The sequence below is a fragment of the Phallusia mammillata genome, chromosome 7, assembly GCF_965637545.1.
Source record: "Phallusia mammillata chromosome 7, kaPhaMamm4.hap1.1, whole genome shotgun sequence".
NCBI classification, from domain to species: domain Eukaryota; kingdom Metazoa; phylum Chordata; class Ascidiacea; order Phlebobranchia; family Ascidiidae; genus Phallusia; species Phallusia mammillata.
The window spans coordinates 1,102,413-1,123,464 of record NC_137258.1 but is presented as its reverse complement, the minus strand read 5'-3'; the positions used below and the strand labels follow the sequence as shown (position 1 = coordinate 1,123,464).

General features: G+C 38.1%; 1 protein-coding gene across 3 annotated transcripts; it reads right to left on the bottom strand.

Moving 5' to 3' along the window:
• Window positions 1–711: 711 nt before the first annotated feature.
• On the bottom strand, window positions 712–19,172 carry LOC145238131 (semaphorin-3C-like). 3 transcript variants are annotated; one of them, XM_080101202.1, is made up of 21 exons: window positions 18,902–19,172; window positions 17,063–17,211; window positions 16,157–16,216; window positions 15,974–16,081; window positions 15,431–15,518; window positions 15,225–15,341; window positions 14,095–14,261; window positions 12,591–12,711; window positions 12,426–12,498; window positions 11,778–11,963; window positions 10,690–10,859; window positions 10,152–10,231; window positions 9,556–9,755; window positions 7,398–7,468; window positions 6,303–6,600; window positions 5,453–5,691; window positions 4,983–5,216; window positions 4,228–4,393; window positions 3,560–3,721; window positions 2,289–2,374; window positions 712–1,713 (listed from the first exon to the last, which is right to left on the bottom strand). In XM_080101202.1, the coding sequence occupies exons 1-21, from the start codon at window positions 18,987–18,989 to the stop codon at window positions 1,643–1,645; spliced, it is 2,934 nt and encodes a 977-aa protein (XP_079957328.1). In that variant the 5' UTR covers window positions 18,990–19,172; the 3' UTR covers window positions 712–1,642. The 3 variants fall into 3 exon arrangements, with proteins under 3 accessions (XP_079957328.1, XP_079957330.1, XP_079957329.1); XM_080101204.1 differs by lacking the exon at window positions 4,983–5,216; XM_080101203.1 differs by lacking the exons at window positions 712–1,713; window positions 2,289–2,374 and adding an exon at window positions 2,392–3,321.
• Between the last annotated feature and the right edge of the window lie 1,880 nt (window positions 19,173–21,052).

Here is a 21,052-nt window from a genome sequence, read left to right as displayed (position 1 = left end):
TTTTGATCCGAACTTTACAGTAGCCCTTGTGGCAGGAAGGTAGGTCAACGCATTTGTCGTTATCTTTAGTTAAAACGCAAACATTTTTTTAGGCTTTTGCTTTTCTTAATGCTCAACAACTGCAATCTATTATCTGGGATAGTTTTTAACAAACTTTTTCTGGTTCCGTAATAAACCATTTTGTGAGTTAAATGAAAATTTTGCGAATCCAACAGCTTTTCCGTACAAAAAGTGGCGTAGGTACCAAAACTTGCAAGTTACTAAGTATCTTTCGGTGTGTTCCGCTTATAGTAGAATGATATAACGCCAACTGGTACCGAGTATCCAGTGTCGGGATTCTTTAGGTTCTAAACTTAGCTGCTGACAATACTTACGGCCCTTATTGCGCTCTGGGTCCACATTATTTTAGAAGTAAGCTTGCATATCTGATTTGTGTCACAAAGCCTGTAAAAACAACTGCGAGGAACCACTTATAAATATTAGTATTACCAACATACTGCTTATAAGTAGCCTATAACCAGAAAAAGTAGGCATTTTTTACTATATCACACCATCAGTACATAAACATGCATACAAGTAAATTAGTTTTGTTCGAATTCTTATAACAAACCCTTCAGAACTTTAAAGTGCTCGGAACCCAATGAATATCCGTCACTATTTTTCACTTTTCCTTGCCTATTGACTTCTTTCGAAAGTTTGAAACAGGCTGAATTGACTTTTATAACTTTATTTCACATTAACAAGGAAGAAGCAATATGCAAAAGACGAATGTATAAAGCGCAAACGCCAATCGACTGCGTAAGGAAATCAAGGCTTGAATCCAACTGAATTAGGTCTTACATTAGTAATGAACTGTTAAACGTTGCATGTACTTGTGGGGTTAAAAAGCGCTGTGGGAAAGTCAAATTATTTGAAGATCTTTACTCATTTGCGCGATTTTGGCAGCAAATTTCGTTTAAACCGTTTAGTTTGTTAAGCCAGAGTTTATCAGCTACGACGTTGGTCGCTAATGGAGCCAAAGAGTTGCAAATAAGCAACCCAAAAAATCCAAATTTGGTTTTCAGAAGTAATATTCAGATTAAGAAAGTAATGTGATTTTGGGCAGTGAAAAATGACATTCTTCGATCCAACGGTTTGGATCCAAACTGAACATAAATTAAAGCAGTGTCAACCACTTCAACGTTTATAAATAATATTATTTAAAAGTTCAACAACATTAAATGTTATTATTACATTCATAGGGAAATATTATTGACAGGTTAGTAGTTAACTGAATAAGTGTTGTTAACGAAAAGAAATAGAACTGCAACAAAACAAGCAAAAATAGACGCACGAAAATCCTAGGCAGCGTGAGAAAATAAATACAAACAAAATAACGTAAAAAATGTGTAAGATAGACATGTTGACCAAAACATACTTTAAAACTTCGATTTCTAAATACAATTTTAAGTTTGTAGCGAATACTGCATATAATGGTGCCGACACACGCACGATTAGTGACATAACAACGTATATGCGCTACAGAGAAAAGTCGCCATTATGACGTCATACACCGCTTTCTCATGCACCGCGGAACCGCGTCTGATGTTCCTTTGAAGTTGTGACGTCATAAATACATAAACGTTGACGGAATCGAGATTTCTCATCGAGATTTTACCAGAACTTGAAAATAATTTTCGGAATTTTTTCCGCTTTTTTCGCCAGTAACGGCTTCTGCAACAGATAAAAGAAAACAGTGAATGAAAAATATTTTCTACTTTATTAAGTATAGCCGATTTTTAAATGTATCACTATTTGTGGACATTGGCTTTTTGAGGCCTACGTTTTAGGGGTCTAGGGCAGTGGTTATCATACTTTTTTTGTTGCGACGCCTCTGGAAAAGTTTTCTGGACTTGCGAAGCACCAGGGCGTCGTGACGCACAGTTTGAGAACTACTGGTCTAGGGGTACGACCAATGCGTTAACTGAGTTTTCAGATACATATCATGGGATATTAGGAAGAAGTTTATTTTTTTCTAACGTAAAAACAAAACCAGATTTGCGTTTGACAGAAAAAAATGCAAACACTATTTCTTCCTTTGCATAAATTAACCAGTGTTTCAGGAACTGACAACTACAATTGCAAACTTTTTTAAACGCTAAAGGTGCATTAGTGTTTGGCCCAGTTCATAATCTGCTTTAAGCGAACTGCTTCAATTTGTTCACAAAAAGTTTTTGGGAAAGTAACCGCATTATTTCCACCAAACAAAAACTTTTATTCACTTGTTGATGTTTAATCTTTTTACTTACGTCGTTCGCATATCGGTCTTCTCGTTCTCTGACAAGGAACTAAACTCCATCTCTGCGCCGCGGTGAGCTCGACACAGTAGATGACGCTGCAAATATAAATGTCACAATTATTGCACTGTCATGGTACTGTACAACACGGGTATACGTGTAATCTACTAGTTAGAGCATGCAGAGTTTAAATGGATTAAATATTCGGTTTCTTCGCAATTTTTGAACCGCATTTAGTTTTGCTCGAATTAGGTTATGTTATCTAAAAGTTTGGTTCATATTGGGTTGTGTTTCATAAAGTCATGTTCATGCTTACTGTCGTTACATTTTTGTGTCACGAAGTTTTGTTTCATGAGATTTAATGTCATGAGGCGTCTATTCACGAGGTTATATTTCACGTTGTATTGTTTCATAAAGTTATGTTCCGTGAAGTTCTGCGTTTATAGTTTTTTTTCACGGTGTTTTATTTTCACGAAGTTCTATTTCATGAAGTATTGTTTTAAAAACAGTTACCAATACTAATTTCATACACATACTGCAGTAAGAGACTTACAAGAAAAAGTTGATAAGCAGTAATTCGTCAATTACTTCTCTTCTCTAAGAATTGAACTTTTACCATTTTACCCCGAAATCTGATTCGTGATGTAGTTTACGCTCCGATAATCACGCTTTAGTGTTTTTTCGGGATTGAGGAGCAAATATTGTTTCTATTTTCGTACGTATTCGATGCGCTCATGTAGTTTTACGAAGATATTGTTTTCGCTAATTGGTCACGGTGTCACGATTTTTATCGATGTATATTCCGTTTTTGGACGTAGACATAATTAGCATGTTTTATTTAAGGTTGTATGGGGGACAAAAGGCGAACGAGTCCAGTTAAACGCGTTGAATTCAGATTTGTGTAAATTTTTATCGTAGAATTTATAGAACACAATTCGTTTCCAGGAAAATGCCACCCAAAAAATATATTGCTGTATCACTCCATGCAAAACATAAAATCTGAACACACGACCAAAACACATGCGGTAATCAATATGTAGATGGCCTGTCGAGAAATGAGATAAAAATGCTGGTTAATTACAATTTTATTGTTAAAATATTTCCCTACAAGCAGTGGTGGGATTCAGCCGGTTCGCACCAGTTCTACAGAACCGTCTCGTGAAATTTTATGAGATCAGCGAACCGGTTAGCATAACTGGTTACTGTCAATGGACTTTTTGTAACACAACCGGCTGAAAAAAAATCTGAATTCCACCAATGCCTACAACATAATTGTGACTTACTTTCGCGTAAGACGGCCTTCTTGACTTCGCGGGAAGCGTTCCAAGTCGGACGGATCCAAAATGGAGCCATCTTGCCACTTAAGGGTTCCGTTTTTGTGTTTTACCAGCCCGATCCAGAATGGCTGACGTTGACTGAAAGCTCGAATAACGTTGTTTATGTATCTGGAGACGAAAGAACACGTTGTGTCACCATTTAAGGCATAACCGAACCACACTGTGAACCAGACGTTAGTAGTTTTTGTATAATTTTTGTTATATACTGATGATGCCATAAAGGCGAAATATATACATTTTAAAATCTAAATGATGAACGACTTAATGTTTTCATAAACTTGAATTAATAGACATACGGTTCTTTAAGTCTTCATCTACCAAGCAACCAGCTGGGAGATTCTAGTTTCATGTTTAAAGTATAGCTATTTTTTCTTGTAGTTTATAAATTTAAATTGATGTTCAGCGTTACAAACTGCCTTGTGTTAACGAGAAACTTGAGAATATAAACAGTGAGTTGTATACCTGGCTTGTGTTAATTCTAAACGGCTATAAAAGCCACTTAAGGACACCATTCAGCAATATGCTCAAACAACCGTTTCACCCAGCTTCCTACCAGAGGGTTTATAAAACAGCCACACCTTATTGCATTAAACATTTATTTACGTGGAATGTACCTTAGTTCTGAGTGATCCTTGAACACGGCAAGCGAACCTCCATTTTGTCTACAGTAAGTCCGCGCTTGTAGAAAGCCTAGCCGAGTTTTTCCGAGTTTAAACATGTTTCCTGTTGTGTTTGACATGAACCATCCGTCGTATTCGCATTTCTGCTGCCCTCTGAGTCCTGTAGTAAAGTGTTGAAATAAAACTAATGCATTTAAAGCATTAATACCCCTAAAAACGAAATGGACTCATATGAAGTCTTTTAAATCAGTGGTCGGCAACCACTGGTCCGCGGCCCGGTCAAAATTCACTTTGAATCAATCTTGTAATAATTGTCATTAGTTTTCAGTACTGGTTATTTGCAGTTTTTTAAAGTCCGGTCCGTGATAAAATTTTAATTTCAAACCGGTCCGCAGTGCAAAAAAGGTTGCCGACCTCTGCTTTAAATCATATAGTATCTTAAAATATTTTTAAACATTTCAAAACTACTTGAAATTAACAATTGCCGATGTGAAAAGATAAATTCGCAGGGAAAATACCGCAAAATTTTCTAAAAAAGCAAAATTGTCAACAAAAGTCGTATAGGCTATTATTAGCATTCAAGTTTTATTGTGGCTGTTTAAACTTCCAGAAGAAAATATCTGTAAGTTAGCGTAAACGTTTTGTCCGTGTTAGCTGCTGAGCTGGTTACAAAAGCAGCTGGATTTTTTCTACGTCACAGCACAAACTCTACGTCACCGCTGACGTCACATCATGCATTTCACACGCACCGTTCTTTCGGTGAAGCCATGTCAGTTGACGAATCAGCTGCAAGTTATTGTCGTGTTGTTGTTGAAGACTCTCCACGTCACGTGTCATGTTCCGGTTGATTGCCACCAGCCGCGTCACGTCACGCATCACTGACTTCACCTTGTTGTTGCAGTTTGCGGACGTCGTCGAAACGTTGCACTTGCTTTTTGTTGCCACCAAGTTTTTGCGCATGTGATCAGATACATTACGCAGCGCTGCAAGAGATTTTAGGTCACGTGCCACCAGCCGTCCAATCACAACACGCCATGCAGATTTAAAATAAAAAAACGCGCAAAATTTGGGCAAAATGGATTTTTTGGAAAATGTTTACTCTTCAAGATCGGTGTGCCAAAGTTTTGGAAAATTTCCCAAAATTTTTTGTCCACTGCAAATCCATGCCAAAACTAAAACCAAACATTAAAAAATTTAAACAACACACACTCGTACAAACCTGTAACTTGACTCCTCAGGGCTATGGTCGCCATGTTTTTCTGCACTCTGCACGCTCGTCCCATGCTTTCCATCTTCGCTTTAGCCAGTGTATATTTCTCCGTCTTGCTCGCCAATCCCTCAGTGCAGTTCCTTAAAGATTCGCTGCACGTCAGCAGTTCCAGTTGCGTGTCGTAGTTCGTCATACGAAGTCTCTTTATCACTTTGGCCATTTCACCGCCCCGGGAATCCGCCGTCAATCTTAACAAATGCAATGAATAACATTCTTAAATTTAATGATAAAAATAACGGCCCAAAAAGACGTAAAAAGCGACATGCTTTATATTTCAAACGTTTTGGCAAATGCTCATGTCATTATCCACTTGAGTCGCGTAAAAGTATTTGCCGATAGTGTTCCAAAAATAAGATTCTATTTTCTAAGTTCTTACATGCTGCTTGGTTACACCTACAGCTCCACAAAGTGTTAGTTATAAGATCGGATCATATAGCGACAGATTTAGTGGTTTTCACACATAATTTTCAAAATCGGCTATATCATTTTGGCATTTAAAGCTGACGCATTTGGCTTGTAAACCTTTTTAATGAAGTTCAATCAGCCCAATCTCTTTAATTGTACTTGGATAATTTACACTTTAGCTTATGTTCTACACAACAACTTAAATCAATGCTTGATGTTAAAGTTTAACGCCTGAGGGCGATAAAGGGCAACTGACAATCGCCAAACCAACAAAACCAAATCCACTAAGGACAGGAACTTGGCCGAATGGTCTGGCGCGCCTGACCCATCGGGATTTATCCCCGGGAGCGTCGCGGGTTCGAACCCCGTGAAAAAACATTCACTTTTTACTTACTTTTTCCACGCAGCGGCCGCTTTAGCCGTTGCAGATTGCGCTCGGGTTTTGCACAAGCTCAATTGATCCAACAGCGAATTTTGTTTTCTCTTGCAAGCGTCCAATGCCTTCACTCTATTGTTCAACTGAATTGTGATGTTTCCCATTGAGTAGTCGAATGCTTCACTCATTTTCCTGCATCCCTGTAACTCCATAATGTGCTGTTCTTGTTTGTCGTTCAGGGCGTCGATTTGTGCTTGCAGTTCTTCGTCGCGTTTTTGGGCCGCTGTTAGATTTGCTTGTAGCTCCGATATTATATCTGTTCGTTTGGGAAAAGCAATATTAAAATACTGATTTAAATGAAGTAAAACTCAGTTTATCCGAATTAGACGGAGATCCGGATTAACTGATGTCGATTAGTTCAAGCCTTACTACATTAAAAATCATTTGTATCTCAAGTTTTGCCTGAATTGGGTGAAGATCCGGAATTGACCGACTCCGGCTTAACCGACGTGTACAGTAGTTTAAATTTTTTGGAACGATAAAATGTTGTTTATTTGAGTGGTAGTATTTTTTATCAATGTCTGAACGGAATAACTATCTTGTTTTATCCATTGATGGTGATGTAAAAAAAGTGTAAAGACAAAGTGATGGCAAATTTTAAAACTTACAGGAACTCATGTCCCAAAACATTTACTTCACAGTTAATTAAAGCGAACACTAAGGGTAAAGTCTACGTCACAAATAAAAAACAATTGCCGTTGTGACGTTTTCTTTAATGTAAACGTAATAAGTCCGTTCTCCATTTAATTTCTAAGCAATTAACCAGGCAAATTAGTTAATTGGTTGGTCACTGTACGTCAAGTAAATCAAAGTTTAGTAAACGTCGCCAATTAATGCCTTACAATAAACTAACTGCGACTTATAGTTTACAATGAACGACTAAGGGTCATATTGAGTCCATCTTGCCGTAAACGTTTTTAAATGATGTCTGCTAATGTTATGAGGTCAGTAGTTAAATGTAAATGGCAGCTAATTGGGTAGGTCGTGTTCCGACTGCTAATTACGAGTAAGAGGGGGAAATGGATTTTAGGGCTGTTATACCAGCGCAAGTACCTGTTCGAATTTGTTGGTGATCAACCGGTTCTGGACATTCAGCGTCTAAACCTTCCTGGCGTTCCACGATGCTGTAAATAAAAATAGAAAAATGTAAATAAAACAGGTTTAGATTCACTTGTTTTCATAAATTTTTGCATGAAACGCTTGGTAAGTCCGATGCTATAAATGTTTTGAGAACGAATAAGTACGAACCGAATAAGTACGAACCTTTACCGCCACGTAAACTAAAAAAACATATCTCTTGAGTGTCTAAACCCGTTTAAGCAAAGGATTATAAATCAAATATTTAACTTAATCTGACAGACTTTGATCAAGAGGCACTTTAATACAATAGCCATTGCGCTTAAATGGGACATGACGAAATATTCACGACACTGTTGTCAATTTTGAACATATAATGAACTTGGCTGTTTTGTCATGTTATTGAAACGCCCAGACAACTGCCAAGGAAGTGGTTTTCAATGTATATAAGGCTCAGTGTAAACTTTCACTTGTTAGCACACATGGTTGTCATATCAATCTGCCATAATACAACATCCCGAAAAATAATGGTCGTGTTTTATGTACGTGTGTGGGAGGCTTCATAAAACGCTTGTCATTATCTATTTTTTGTAACATATTTGTTAACAAACATGTCTACCTAATACTTTCATATTGGCAATCTTGCCAAGTATCAAAATCAGTTTTTAATCGTTTTTGTCGTCAGTGATATGTTGTGTTTCATTCTTTGTCTTTGGCGAAAACGCTTTTGAAAGCGTTGATTTTTCATTAACGTCGCTACAGACACAGTTCGGGTAAAACCCCAAAACCACTTCCGTAATTTTAACTAATCAAACACCCGCAATTACATCCTATGAGCTGTCTGTCTTTCCACGACCAACGCAAAATGAAACTGAATATTAATTATCTCTGCTTGGACGGTTCACAACCCAGGTTTTAACGCCAGCTGTTCAGAAACGCAAGTAATTTCCGTTCAAACATTTACCGAAACCTGTTATATACCCTCTGCAGGCTGCTGCGTGCTTCACAAGTCAGTGAAGGTCACTAGTAAGTGCTCGTTGTGGTTGAAAAGCAATAAACTCAAAACAACTTTATAAATTGACTGGAAAATTATGCGCAGGTGTTGGTATTAATGTTAGGGAGAATCGAATGGCAATATGATGTGAATAAACGTATTACGTAACTATAACATTGTTTTTCATACGGAAGTAAAATATACGTTTTTACGCTGATTTTAAAGAGTTTTTTTCTGGTATAAGTTTCAACACCAACAAACGTTGCAAAAACTAAAGGCCCCCAAAATAAAGCATGATATGAAATTAACTCAACTTTTTTTAAAGTTTTATTTGGACATTGTCAACACCTTCAAATGACATCGCCCTAACACTGAAAGTTAAGTTCTTCAATAACTTGTGTTGGTTAAAATGTTATTGATGTTGACCCAGTCATTAAGCAGCATATGTTATCTGATAACGACTGATAGCGGTTTCGTTGTACTGTTAGGTCGATAACCTTTCGGTAGCGGGACATTTATTCCAACACGTGTTGTCACGAAATATCTTCACTTCTTAAAAGGTTTTCAACGTCTCGTGTGTGTTATGCAGACATTAAAAACCATCATGTGTGCAATGGCCAGCATGACATTATACCCCCGTCACGACATGTCAGTGAGCTTATGTACGGTGCATCAAGTTGTTGATTGCATGAATGCGTGACTTGCAATATACGAAATGTCAGTTTACAATTTCAACGATTTTATCGCTCCAGAGGTTTCGATTAAACGATAAGCAGCAGTTATTTTGCATTTAGTCTGAATTTATCGCTGCAAAATTGTGGTTAGTATCAACAGAAACTGAAAAACAAAAGTAAAATGTGAAACGGTAGATTACAACAACAGTGTTTCCGAAATTAAACTCTGGTATAACGTATGTTTGTGTTTGGCTTGGCTAGCCTTAAACTTGACATTTTAAAGTGAAAAACAAAAACAAGCACAGCTGATAACCAGCTGATGCAATAATACGAAAGGTCGTAACTTAGATAAAGTCACATCTTGATCAAAAACAAAACTGTCGAAGCTTGTACGCATACATATATTCTAAGTTATGGTTTACAATAAAAGTGTTTCGGTGTCAAAAAATCTTTAAATTTAGATTACCTGTTTAGTTCAAAAACGGATTTGCAGACCCCAGCTCTGGTCCATGTGCAGTAAGGATCCTTTGCATTCACACACTCATTGCAACCCGCGTACAGCGAGCATGACGCAAACGGCACTTGGATCATGGTGCGGTTTGACGTCACAATTACGTCACGATCACGTATTACCAGTTTTTGGATGAGCATCTTTTCATCTGATTCCTGGTGTGAGGAAATAACACGGAGTTAAAAAGTTGAAAAAACTCGCGTTTCAATGATAGACGTAGCCTAACTGGTCGAGTAGTTTCAATTAATCACACAACGGCCAACTTTTTTATTTTGTTTTCTTTCATGGGGTTCGAAACGAATGCCCGTCAGTTTTTTTGTATCTGTACAAGGGTTAGGCGCCCTGGACCACTCGGCCAAGTCTTAATGAGCCTCAAGTCGGCATTTGTTAGACCCCAGCAGCAAGTGGTTCCACTTAAGTGGCATTATATTCAGCAATTTAAAGTTGCTGTACAATTATACAGAAACCAAAGCACGTATATTTACGCTATACGAAAATCTACTGGCCCCCATAAAATTGCTTTACGGAAATACGGATCCCAGTTTACTTACAGGAACAGGTTTGATAGTGGGAAGATTCCACGATTCCGATGTCACTGTATTTACCACAACTCTTTTCAACTCACAAGCCTCTGTGAAATTAAAAAGTTAATTCTAGATATAATTGAGTCTATTTTTAACAAAGCGTAGAAATATCTCGCATTTTTAATTGCTTTGTCTAGCTTTGTTAGAAATATATGAAATAATGATCACAAAATTAAAGAAAACGGGATAACAATGTTGTGTGCGTCATGAATTGTCGCGTCTATTCTTCCAAACAACCAATATTGGTATTTTTCTCTGTAGTAAAATTATTTGGAAGTACAACATTATAATTAAGATCGGGTTAATTGAGAAAATTAATTCGTACTTTATTAATCATGTTATAAATCGGATAGAGTTCTAATATTTATGCCAGGTTCAAATTCAAAGAATGCGTTTTCACATATAGCTGTGCATTTGAACAAAACAAGCCATGGTCTCCGCCCTAATTCTATTTAACGTTTGACCTTTCACCCACAAACAGCTATTGCGATCTAATGCCAGTTACCGTTTGACAGATAGAGGATTGTGACGTCATAGGGCAGGCTGGAGTCGGAACTGGACATTTGATGGACCACGACGTGTCGGAAACGTTCGCCTTTTGCTTGGAACAATGGCTTGCCGCTGCTCGGGTAAATGTTGCCAAACTTTGTAGGGTGTTTCATGCCGAATAGCAACCTGCGGATGGTTAAAGAACACTTTATAATTTGACAAAAATACATAAGGATGCACTGTCAAAAATTTTGGGTACAAAAAGTTTTGGGTAGTGTGTTTGTTCACCCGAAAAAGTGGGGAAATATTTTGGGTATCATTAAAATCTAAATCTAGTGGATTGGGTAGTGTATTTACCCAAAATAACTTCAATCAAATTTTGGGTAGAAAATCATTTTTTTGGCCTTATAGGAAAAGTAAACGACTTCTTAAGGGTTAGTTTTTTCCAAACATTTGTATGTATGTCGTATTTCATTTAAATCCGGCTGTATTTGGCAGACGTAACATTATAGATAAATAAACGATGTCTGGAGTGTTTGTAATTTTTCCAAACATTTGCTTATAGGTCACTGTGGGTGTGAATTCCATTTGAATTAAAGACGCAAAAAACGCTGCCCGCATCTTTGCATGGAACTGGCGGTTCTGTGTCACGATTTCCAAATAACCAACAGTTCAGGAAATACGAAACAATTTGCATTGATTGAAATAACTGCTACGCCAAACCATGTTGTAGACAACACGTTTTGCTACAAGAAATTTAAAGCGGGAAACTTAATGGGAAAAAAATACAGAATACACGTTATAAATACTGTTGATATAATCGATTCTGAAATGAATTTTATTGTTGTATTTTCACAGACAATCTGCAGTTTGTTTAAATACGGTTTCCTGAAGGGGGTAATATCAACAGATTGCTAATTATGTCTCTAAAATGTAAAACAAATCAATCAATGCAAATTTACTATTCACATCAAATCCTACAACTATAGGTTAATCACTTGGCCTAGATATTTACAATTTCGCATATAGTGCGTCCAATCGGCGCTGCATTTGGAGTTGTACAGCACAAAACCAGTAAAATAACAGTAAAAATCAGACAGAAACCTGGACTGTGGGAGTTCTCTTGTGTCTCCCACACATTTGCCGGGAGCTTCTGGGCCATCATCGCCATAACTGCTTGTAATTTCACTTCCAGTATCGTGTCGGTTTTTCCAGTAAACCTGACTGTCCAGTGACTTCCGAATGTCCTTCATTTTATACACGCACATTGCTGACGCATCTCCCCCGTCTCTGTCGACACGAAAGAAAAGGTTTAATTTAAGAAAATATAAAAGAGAGAATAAACAAATAACAATTCTGGCCGCTAAAGGGTGAGTTTGTTTTAGTTAAAAAAGCACGATAAAAGGGTTCCCGCTAAAAAAACTATTATTTGTGTCATAACAACAACCCCCCAAAAAATTAAAATCTAAGTCATAATATATAATGTTTGAGTTCCAAAATACGGTGTCAGTGTGTTGAAAAATCGTTTGAATGCCTTAAATTTTTCAACTAAAACCGAGTAAACATTTACAATGAAGTTTTACAACTGAGATATTTCGATTAAACGAGTTACAGGAACAATTACGAGCAGACAGCGATTCCGAAAAAATCGCGCTAATATAGCAACACAACGTGATGCTAAAATGTTCTTAAAACGCAGTATTCTTGCGTTCCGGTAACATTAAACCATTCCTGGTACATCTGATCACTTACTTGGCGGATGTGAAGAGGGCGTACATGGTTGGGTTTGTGCGATCCTCAGCATTCTCCATCATGTACGTCGATTCTGTCAAGGGGAAAATTTGTCAATTACGGCCAATCGAATGTAACATAACACCAAGTGTGCGGTAACAGATCGTAAATATAACGTTCGCTCACCCAAATTGTCGTATCTGAACGGGTTTGCCCCACCCTCGTTTACTGTCGTGCATGTGATTGTCATCTTTCTGAATGTGGTGAATCTCATGTGAAGAACCCAACGAGTACCGCCGTGGTCGCTCTGTAAAATTAAAGAGTTACAAAATTAATAATTAATAAGTCAGTGGTGGGATTCAGCCGGTTCGCACTGTAATTGTCTCACGAAATTTTATGAGATCAGCGAACCGGTTAGCATTACTAGTTACTGTCAATTGGCCTTTTGTAACAGAACCGGCTGAAAAATATGACTTTTGTGAATGAATCGGCGGGAAAAAAAAATTTTGAATCCCACCACTGGATAAAACCATAACAAAGTGAAACATCCATTCTAGCTAGTGATATTAAAGTTATGTTAAACTTTTAAACGACGGATTTTTTTAGGACAAGTATTTTGAATAATTTTGCCGCCCAAACCAGTTTCCGTTTCAAACAATTACAAGCATTATTACGTAACATTATCGAGCACCAACTGACGGGGTTATAGATGACAAACTTAAAAATAAACTTGCTATAAAAGCGCAACTGCTTCAGCCCAAAACGTTTTTACCAACATGAATTTTTTAAAGCAAACTTTAGTCGTAAAAGTTTGTGCATCAACGGTAACTCCCCTCTGTGGAGCAAACTGGGTAATGACCCCAAAGTGTGGGTAAGCGTAACGAGTCGTGATATTATGGGAAGGCGTTCGAGTTTAAATCCCCCATTTCCTTTCTATTCGTGACTATTACGTCATAGACTTCGTGAGCCGAGTCAAGTTTATGGACTGAGTTTGAATTATTTATGACAAAAAAGAGAAACTAGATCTTTGTGAAATCCATGACCCCTTGATAGCTTTGTGTACAAAACTTTACGCTCCAACGAAGAATTAGCGATTTAGCCAAACCGGATACCCACTATTTTTCCACAGTGGGCAATTGTCGGTTCTTAAGCCAGACATTATCTTGTGCTTGGCTGAAGAAATATACGCCAATGCCATTGTCGAGTATCAGTATGATTCATAGGTTTAAGTTTTAGTTTACAATAATATTACGCCGTTTCTATTTCTGTTGAATCATATTAGTGCCATGTGCGATAATGTCTTGCATTGTGCGCTGTATACACTAGGTTTTTGAGCAAAAACACTTGTAATTCAACATAATTGCAAACCTGTCTGTGGCATATTTGTGTTGGAGGCATTTTCTGTAATCGGTTGTATAGCATTAATGTATTGTAGTGGTTCTCAGTCTTTACAAAATGCCTCTTTCAATTGGTTTTATACTCCGAGTACGTTTGTTAAATTTGTTTTGTTTTTATACATTTAACAAAGATCTGATGCGGTTTTGTGGTAGTTTATAAACCAATACCATTCTATAGCGTTTGAGGTAAGGCGCACTTGTTGAAAATTTTGTCAATACTTCTGCCCATGTGTTAGGGTTACTAAGACTGAGTATAAGATCCATAGCATGTACATAAGCCAGTATAAACCCACCAGACACATTGTGGCCACTCGGCTAACTTGATTCCTGTGATCTGGGTCTGATGCAAGGCCGTAATCGAACGGTCGAAATTCCTCCGCTTTCTCGCGGAACAATACCATCACCTTATCTTCGCGACTGTCCTTGTATTGCGAGTGGTACATGTTGACGAACTGAGGCTCTGTGTGAAACAAAAACACGGTTTTACTTGCATTGAGCTAGAGTGTTGTGTGTGGTTCGACATGGTTAAATGCACGGCGGTTCCAGGAAATGATTTCACACAATTCCGGACTTGTTTCGTGGCTGTCTGGGTTCGCCGCAAATCCGCGGTTTGTTTTACTTTGAAAAAAAGTGCAAAGATGCTTTTGCAGACGAGCGCACCATTTGTCAATTTAAACGTTTTGTTATTTGAAGCGACTTTTTAAACTACAAGTGCTGCAAAACATGTCACAATAAGAAACGATACTTTATGTCTATATGCCAAAGATTGTGGGCAGAATTGCATAGCGTGCCGTTGTAGTGGATTTTTATCGGAATGAATGGTTCAGAAGTAATGTTTGTTACAAAACCATTTCCGATTTTAAACAATGATTGGACAATAAACAATGATTTTTTCCCATTTCAAATACTCAAAATTAGCCTGGACAATAAGTTTCCATGTAAGGTTGAAGCGGCAGACTTTCTAGTGGCATTGATCCATTGAATAAACTCACAGTAGAAATTAGTTTAAGGTTGACGGCACACAAACAATAAAAAACCTTGTCACGGATAAACGATTGCAAAACCAAAGGTGAAATTTCATGGTTAAAGTCATGGATCAAATCGCTACAAACAAAACCAAACTGTGGAAAAATCCGAGTAAGAATAGATGAAATCATGGTTCTAGTATCAACTGTTTGTTGTTATGGCATTTTACGCACGCCTTTCTACATGTTATATACATTAAGATTCAATCCTAACAAGCCTATCCCACAATATACAAGCTTCAGGAAAAGAAAAGGTTATTGAAAGTCTGTAAACGAAACATAACTTTAAAAAGGTCGCGTCAAGCAAACGCCGCAAAGTCAATATTTACTCTTTACCCGCACCGCTTTAATATGTTGGGCAAAAACTTCTTGAGTAAATAGCAAAATAGAGCACGTACCGTTCAGCCAGTATTTATTCTCATCTATGGTTCTGAGATTAAATCCGTTCAGCGCTTTTGATATCATCCCTTCCATTCCCATTCGAGCTTTACTAGTTGCGGTGAAAAGCGTTTCATCTGCAAACGAAGTATTCGGTTTGTTATCACTCGCTGTAAGTTGTAACGATATCAAATGTAGTTTTGGTGGCTTGTAAGGGCTGGCTTACTTGCTGCAACTGCTACAGTTGATGTAAACGGGTTATGTGGAGCACGAAACGAACGATGTCGGATTGTCCAATCCAAAAACTCCATAATCTGTGACAAAATTTGTAACCATGTAAATAAATGAGGCAGTTTGTAGCTCTGCAAATTTTGCAACCAACAAAGTTTCGTTGCAACACTTTATTTTGCATTTGATATTTCGCAATTCTAATAAGTTTTCATGTGAGATTCAAATTAACGCAAATAATAATGTGTTTAAGATTTGTTTTTCGATGAAACGACCGGTATTTCTGATAAACACGTGGATTGTCAATAAGTGTCAAGTTCGCAAGATTCTATTCGAAGAAGGAACTGAAAATGTCTCTTCTGTGAAACATATGGTTATTTATTATAAATATATTTGGATATATCTGTCGAATGTGTTATAAAAGACCAATATTTTGTACGCTGGGTTTGAGATTAAGTTATACCGTTGTCACCTAAGCATTTTTCATATTTAACAATATTTCTGATGAAGACTGTTTGAACAGCAGTTTTTTGTTACTTACATCTTTCTTCATGTAACCGCATGACGGATTGTACGCCAAGGTGCCACATACGTAGAGGTGCGTTGAGTTGACTGAGACCAGAATCTTGATGGTGTTCGTGCAAAGGTTCTATACGAGAAGTGAGATTTTTGAATTAAAACCCTGAGAGCGTGGAATCTAAATCTCAAACCTCATTTTACTTACCTCGTCCCGCTGAAACGTCATGCACATCGAGTAGGAGTTATTGTCTGGTGACCATTCCGTCTGTAAATGTAATGTTTTCTTTTCTTAAGTCTCGTGAAACTCTCTGGAGTCGCAAAAAGCGCCGATAACTGATTTTTTTGTATACTTTCATAGCAAATTTTAACTTTTAATAGCAAATTTTTGATCGGTTAATTTTGCTTTACAAACAAACAATACTTTTAAGACGAAAAACGTATTGACGCAAATGTTATTTGGCGTTTTTTACGATTATTTTGTGTAAATGAGCACCAGTGACGTATTTTAAAGTCACACCTTAAAGCACGACGCGTATTGGTAGCATTGCAAAAATCGTTTTGCTTCCGCTTACGAAACTATCACAGCGGGCAGTAATATTCTGTTGCCTGTTCACGTAACGTTATTTCGAAATTTCCCAACAAACGCGGTAAACCGGCCATAAACTTTAAATCTGTCACTTTCTCCCATTTAACCCCAACCTACTATCCACAGGGGACAATACGTCATATAAGGTTTGATTCATATTTAAATCGCCCACGATTTAAAATTCCCGAAAACCGCAATTCAAATACGCCTTTCACATACGTCAATAGAAATACATGACATATTGGAAATACAAATCAAAAAGGCTTCGGTGCCGCCTAAATCCAACCATACTTTAAATGTATTACCTTGCTGGTTTGCATCTAATAAAACATATGATACTGATATAGGCGAAATATTATTTCAGTTGTTTTCTAAGCGACTGCGTTTTTGCATTCAACCAATTTTACACTTGGTTAGAGTCTATAGCCACTGATGGGTTTGACATGCCCGTCATGCAACTTGCATCATTCTCATTTGACTTTGAGTTTACCAGCTCAAAAACATCTCAATTTTGAGATCACAAACCTGCATTATGACGTTGCTGACATTCCTCGCGTCAATCTTATAAATCCAGTTCACTCCTCCAGCATAAATTCTCTCCTCGGCTTTCTCGTAATGTACCACACTAAATCTGTTGCGGATCTCGAGTTTGTTCAACGTTTGCAGCCATTGTTCTGCAAAATACAAATTGATTGACAATTTTAGGTACCTAGTTAAAAACCTTATTCAAATAGAAAAGGATGTATATACTAGACCAGGGGTGAGCAACGTTTTTTTGCACTGCGGACTGTGTTACTAAAATTTTATCGCGGCCCGGCGGTTGCCGACAAATGTACTAGACAATAACCAATACACGTAAAGAAACAAACGTAAAAAATACATTGATCCAAAATCGATTTTAGGCAAGTTTTGACCGGTTTTAGGCAATTTAATTTTGTTGTTACTGAAAGATTTTGAGCGTTGGTATTTGAAATGCAATGATGTGTAACGGTTTCCACTGACAACCACATAGACGTACATTGAATGTGATTCAAAATTCCATTGAGATGCGACAACCCGTAAAACTGAACCTCCTGAAAGTTCTACAGCGTTTTATGAGATTACTGGTCGAGAAATTACAGCTAATTATGTAATCTCGCCGCTCCCTTAAGTTTCCCACCTAATGACATGAGTGGACACTATGTATCGGACAAGCTTATTCGTCCGGCACTTTGCAATTTACAGGATTAAAGTTTCAAGATTACAAGTTGATGAGGTCGCGTAAAATGTACGTGAGGCCGCTCCCTAATGCGTCAACAATGTCCTGACAATCCCGACCAGTTAAACTCATTGGAGCGTTATAACACGGTGTCTGGGCATACATCAACACTGGGAATTTGTTGGGAATACGGAACCTTTTCATGCCTACAGTATGTCTGTAATGCTATTCGCAGTGGTGAAACTCAATAGTAAAAGCCCAAATTTTCAAACTCAAAACGCCCAATAATATGACACACTCTCTATTACGGTACGGTATATGGCGTTTTTTGCAAATTTTGAAGCGATTTAGTGTATGTAAATATTTGTTGTATACTGATGGTAGCGACAGCGATTGGTAAAAGGTCTCAAGAAATTGCTGCATAACATTTCTCAAACAGTTATTCTTCATACATATTGTTTAGGTTCAGTATCAACATGGTTGGGCGTTACAATACAACTTTATTGCCCATCGAATTTCCAAATGGAAAGCCATGGCGCGTCGCCTTACTCTTGCAAGAGCGCGACCCAACTCATAACATTGTACAGCAATTTTACAACCAAGATATTGATACTTCAAAAAGGTTGGCACCCAACCAAAGTAAAGTGCTGTTTTAAATACAACACCCCGATACCCCGTTATGATGCGATATTTCACAAGAAGCAAGCTTAAGCAGTTAAAGGAGTGAAACATAAAACGGCGTTCAGTGAATACTTGATTTATGTAGAGGTTTAAATTGAAAGCATCGTGGCTTTGTGCAAGTGGAAAACCGGTGTGTTATGGTGTTTACGCTAAACGCATAAACATATGCAAACAAATTAAATACACGGTCTGTCGGCTAAAAAGTTTCGCCTAAACGTGGCTATATGGCCCACAACTATCGTGGTTTTGCCGCGGGTTTGTCACGCTGTTCGGCAAGCGTTGGCAGATTGAGAAACCAACGTTTTACGAGGTCACGTTTCAAAGATTTAAGTATATCGTGATTTTGTTTGCTCAATATCTTTCCATTTTCCCGGCCATATTAGTAATATCATCCCGAGTATAAGAGTCACCTTGTTTGCAGAAGGTTTGACGCCGAATCGTGAGTTTCACGACTTTTTTACCGGAATCGAAATTACGCAACTTACCTTGTGATTCGTCACCAGTAGCTGATCGGTTGCATAAGATCAAAGCAATGGATAATATACACCGAAGATTAGAGACTCTGACTAACATGGCTTGTGTTGCAAATAATATTTCTGATATTTTCCTTTGACGTGCTTCTTCTGATTTAAAACAAGTCTTGAAAATATCCACAAAATTCACGATGCAAAATCTTCCGAATATTGACCCTAATTGTTTAATATTTGTTTCAAGTTAAAACCTTATAAAATATTCTTGGCCTGTGAACACAAAAAGTTAATTATTTCGCCTTAATTTCTTGCGCTGCATAGTTCGGATGCTGTAAGGTTTCCACCCTGGCCGACAGACCGGCGTTCAGCGGCCCGCATCGCCGCGACTGTGTGACCAGACTGCCGGGGTCCGGTTTATAAAGACTCCTGATAACAGAGCTCCGCGCCAGACTGTTTAATATCGAAGCAATATTGTCACACACACAATAGCTTACAACGCGTCACCGTATAATCTTTCATGCGGGGTGGACGCTCACCACTTCCAATAATCGCAAAATATACAAATTCATCCCTTGTAATATTGCCAAGACGCAACGAAAAAGGCACCGAGCCTCGCGCGAAATCACAATAGCCCCGACTGTGATGACATAATGCCGCAAGCGCCTTGGTGTCAGAGCCCGCTGAGAAGTTCTCCGGTTTCAAGAGTTCCCTCCTGCGCCACTTCACAGCATGGTCTGGTGCCTTTCCTTTCAAGCTTTTCTTCCAAGCCGGCTAACCCCATTTATTTGCATTTCAACTGACCCGATGGTTGTACAATCGTGGCGCACGTCACAAAAGCACTTGAGTTTTCAGATTTGCGGCCACAACCCCTTGTGTGAGTAAAACCCTTTTCTGCCTCTAAGCGGCAGATCTGCGTCAAACACAACCTCGACGGATAATGGTCTCTGATACACAAACCGTAAAGTGCTTCATACTTATATCAAGTATTATTCGTAAAGACATCGGTGTGACAAATACACTGTAATCTTTAATCAAAGTTTAATGTAACCACATAAGAATCATAGGCAAAAATAGCCAAAGACTATGAGATTGTTTACGAACTACTTGTGTTTAATTTGTAACACTTCATGAGTATCTGGCGAGCAATAACATAATGCGTATGTTGTAATTACTAAATCGAGGAAATACCGTTTAGATGAAGTATTCTATCTGCTTGGACCAATTATTTAGGTAAAAGTGTCAAAGTATAAAAAGTGGCGTTCAGGCACATTAAAGAAATACTATGGATTCAAATTGTTTGTGGTATGTCGGCAGTGAAATCGAAAACTACAACCACTCAAACCTAATTCAGTATCAAAGAGGAACGTGCTTGTACATTATTCCCACATATCTACTTAACTTCTGTAGATGAAAGTTTCATGCGGATTGCACGATTTGCAAAAATTGGGAGTGACTCGTAAAAATGTATGCGTCACTCACCAGACAAAGTCGACCAAGCTAAGAAATTCACACGCACTGCAAATTTCACACGACAACTCGACCCGAAACGGTGTGAAAATGCCTCACGGCGAAATTGGAAGCAATTTAAATCCTGATAGCAATAATAGGGAGGGCGAATCGCAATCAAGGCACACCTACCCGAGGACACAACAAGCGACGAAAAATTGCTATCGACGCGCGAGCTCTCTTACGTCACAATGCACCCACAAGAACGCTTTGAATATTGCATGAGGCGTCGGCGCTGAGCATTTCTGTAGATCGATGGCGGCTGTACCGTTTCCCCAAACCCTTTATCGATCCACGACCTAATTTACAACTTACGGCCGTCCTGAGCCGCATATGTGCTGTTGCGCGCGACTGGAATAAGACGGATTGTGAATATGAACCTTGTTGTACTGAGCAGCAACAGATAAGCGCCTTAACTAGCTCCAATGTTGTGTACAGACATCATGTCGACCGACAACGCTGCCGAAAGCGTGTTGTTAGGTCGTTGTTAGTTAATATTACACGCGAAAGCCATTACTATTCGAGTGAGTGCAGCTAGGCTATAGTTTATCGTTGTACCGTTTCTGAAAACGGCAGTTCTTGTTAGACGAGCCAGAACAACTCTAATTCTTCAAGCCAAAAATGTATCGAAATCAGTCAGTAATGCATTTATGAAATATA

Coding starts and splice junctions, on each gene's coding strand:
- LOC145238131 (XM_080101202.1), bottom strand. CDS start 18,989: ATGTTAGTCAGAGTCTCTAATCTTCGGTGTATATTATCCATTGCTTTG. Junction 17,212..18,901: donor TACTGGTGACGAATCACAAG/GTAAGTTGCGTA, acceptor TGTATTTTGCAG/AACAATGGCTGCAAACGTTG. Junction 16,082..16,156: donor TGACGTTTCAGCGGGACGAG/GTAAGTAAAATG, acceptor CTTCTCGTATAG/AACCTTTGCACGAACACCAT.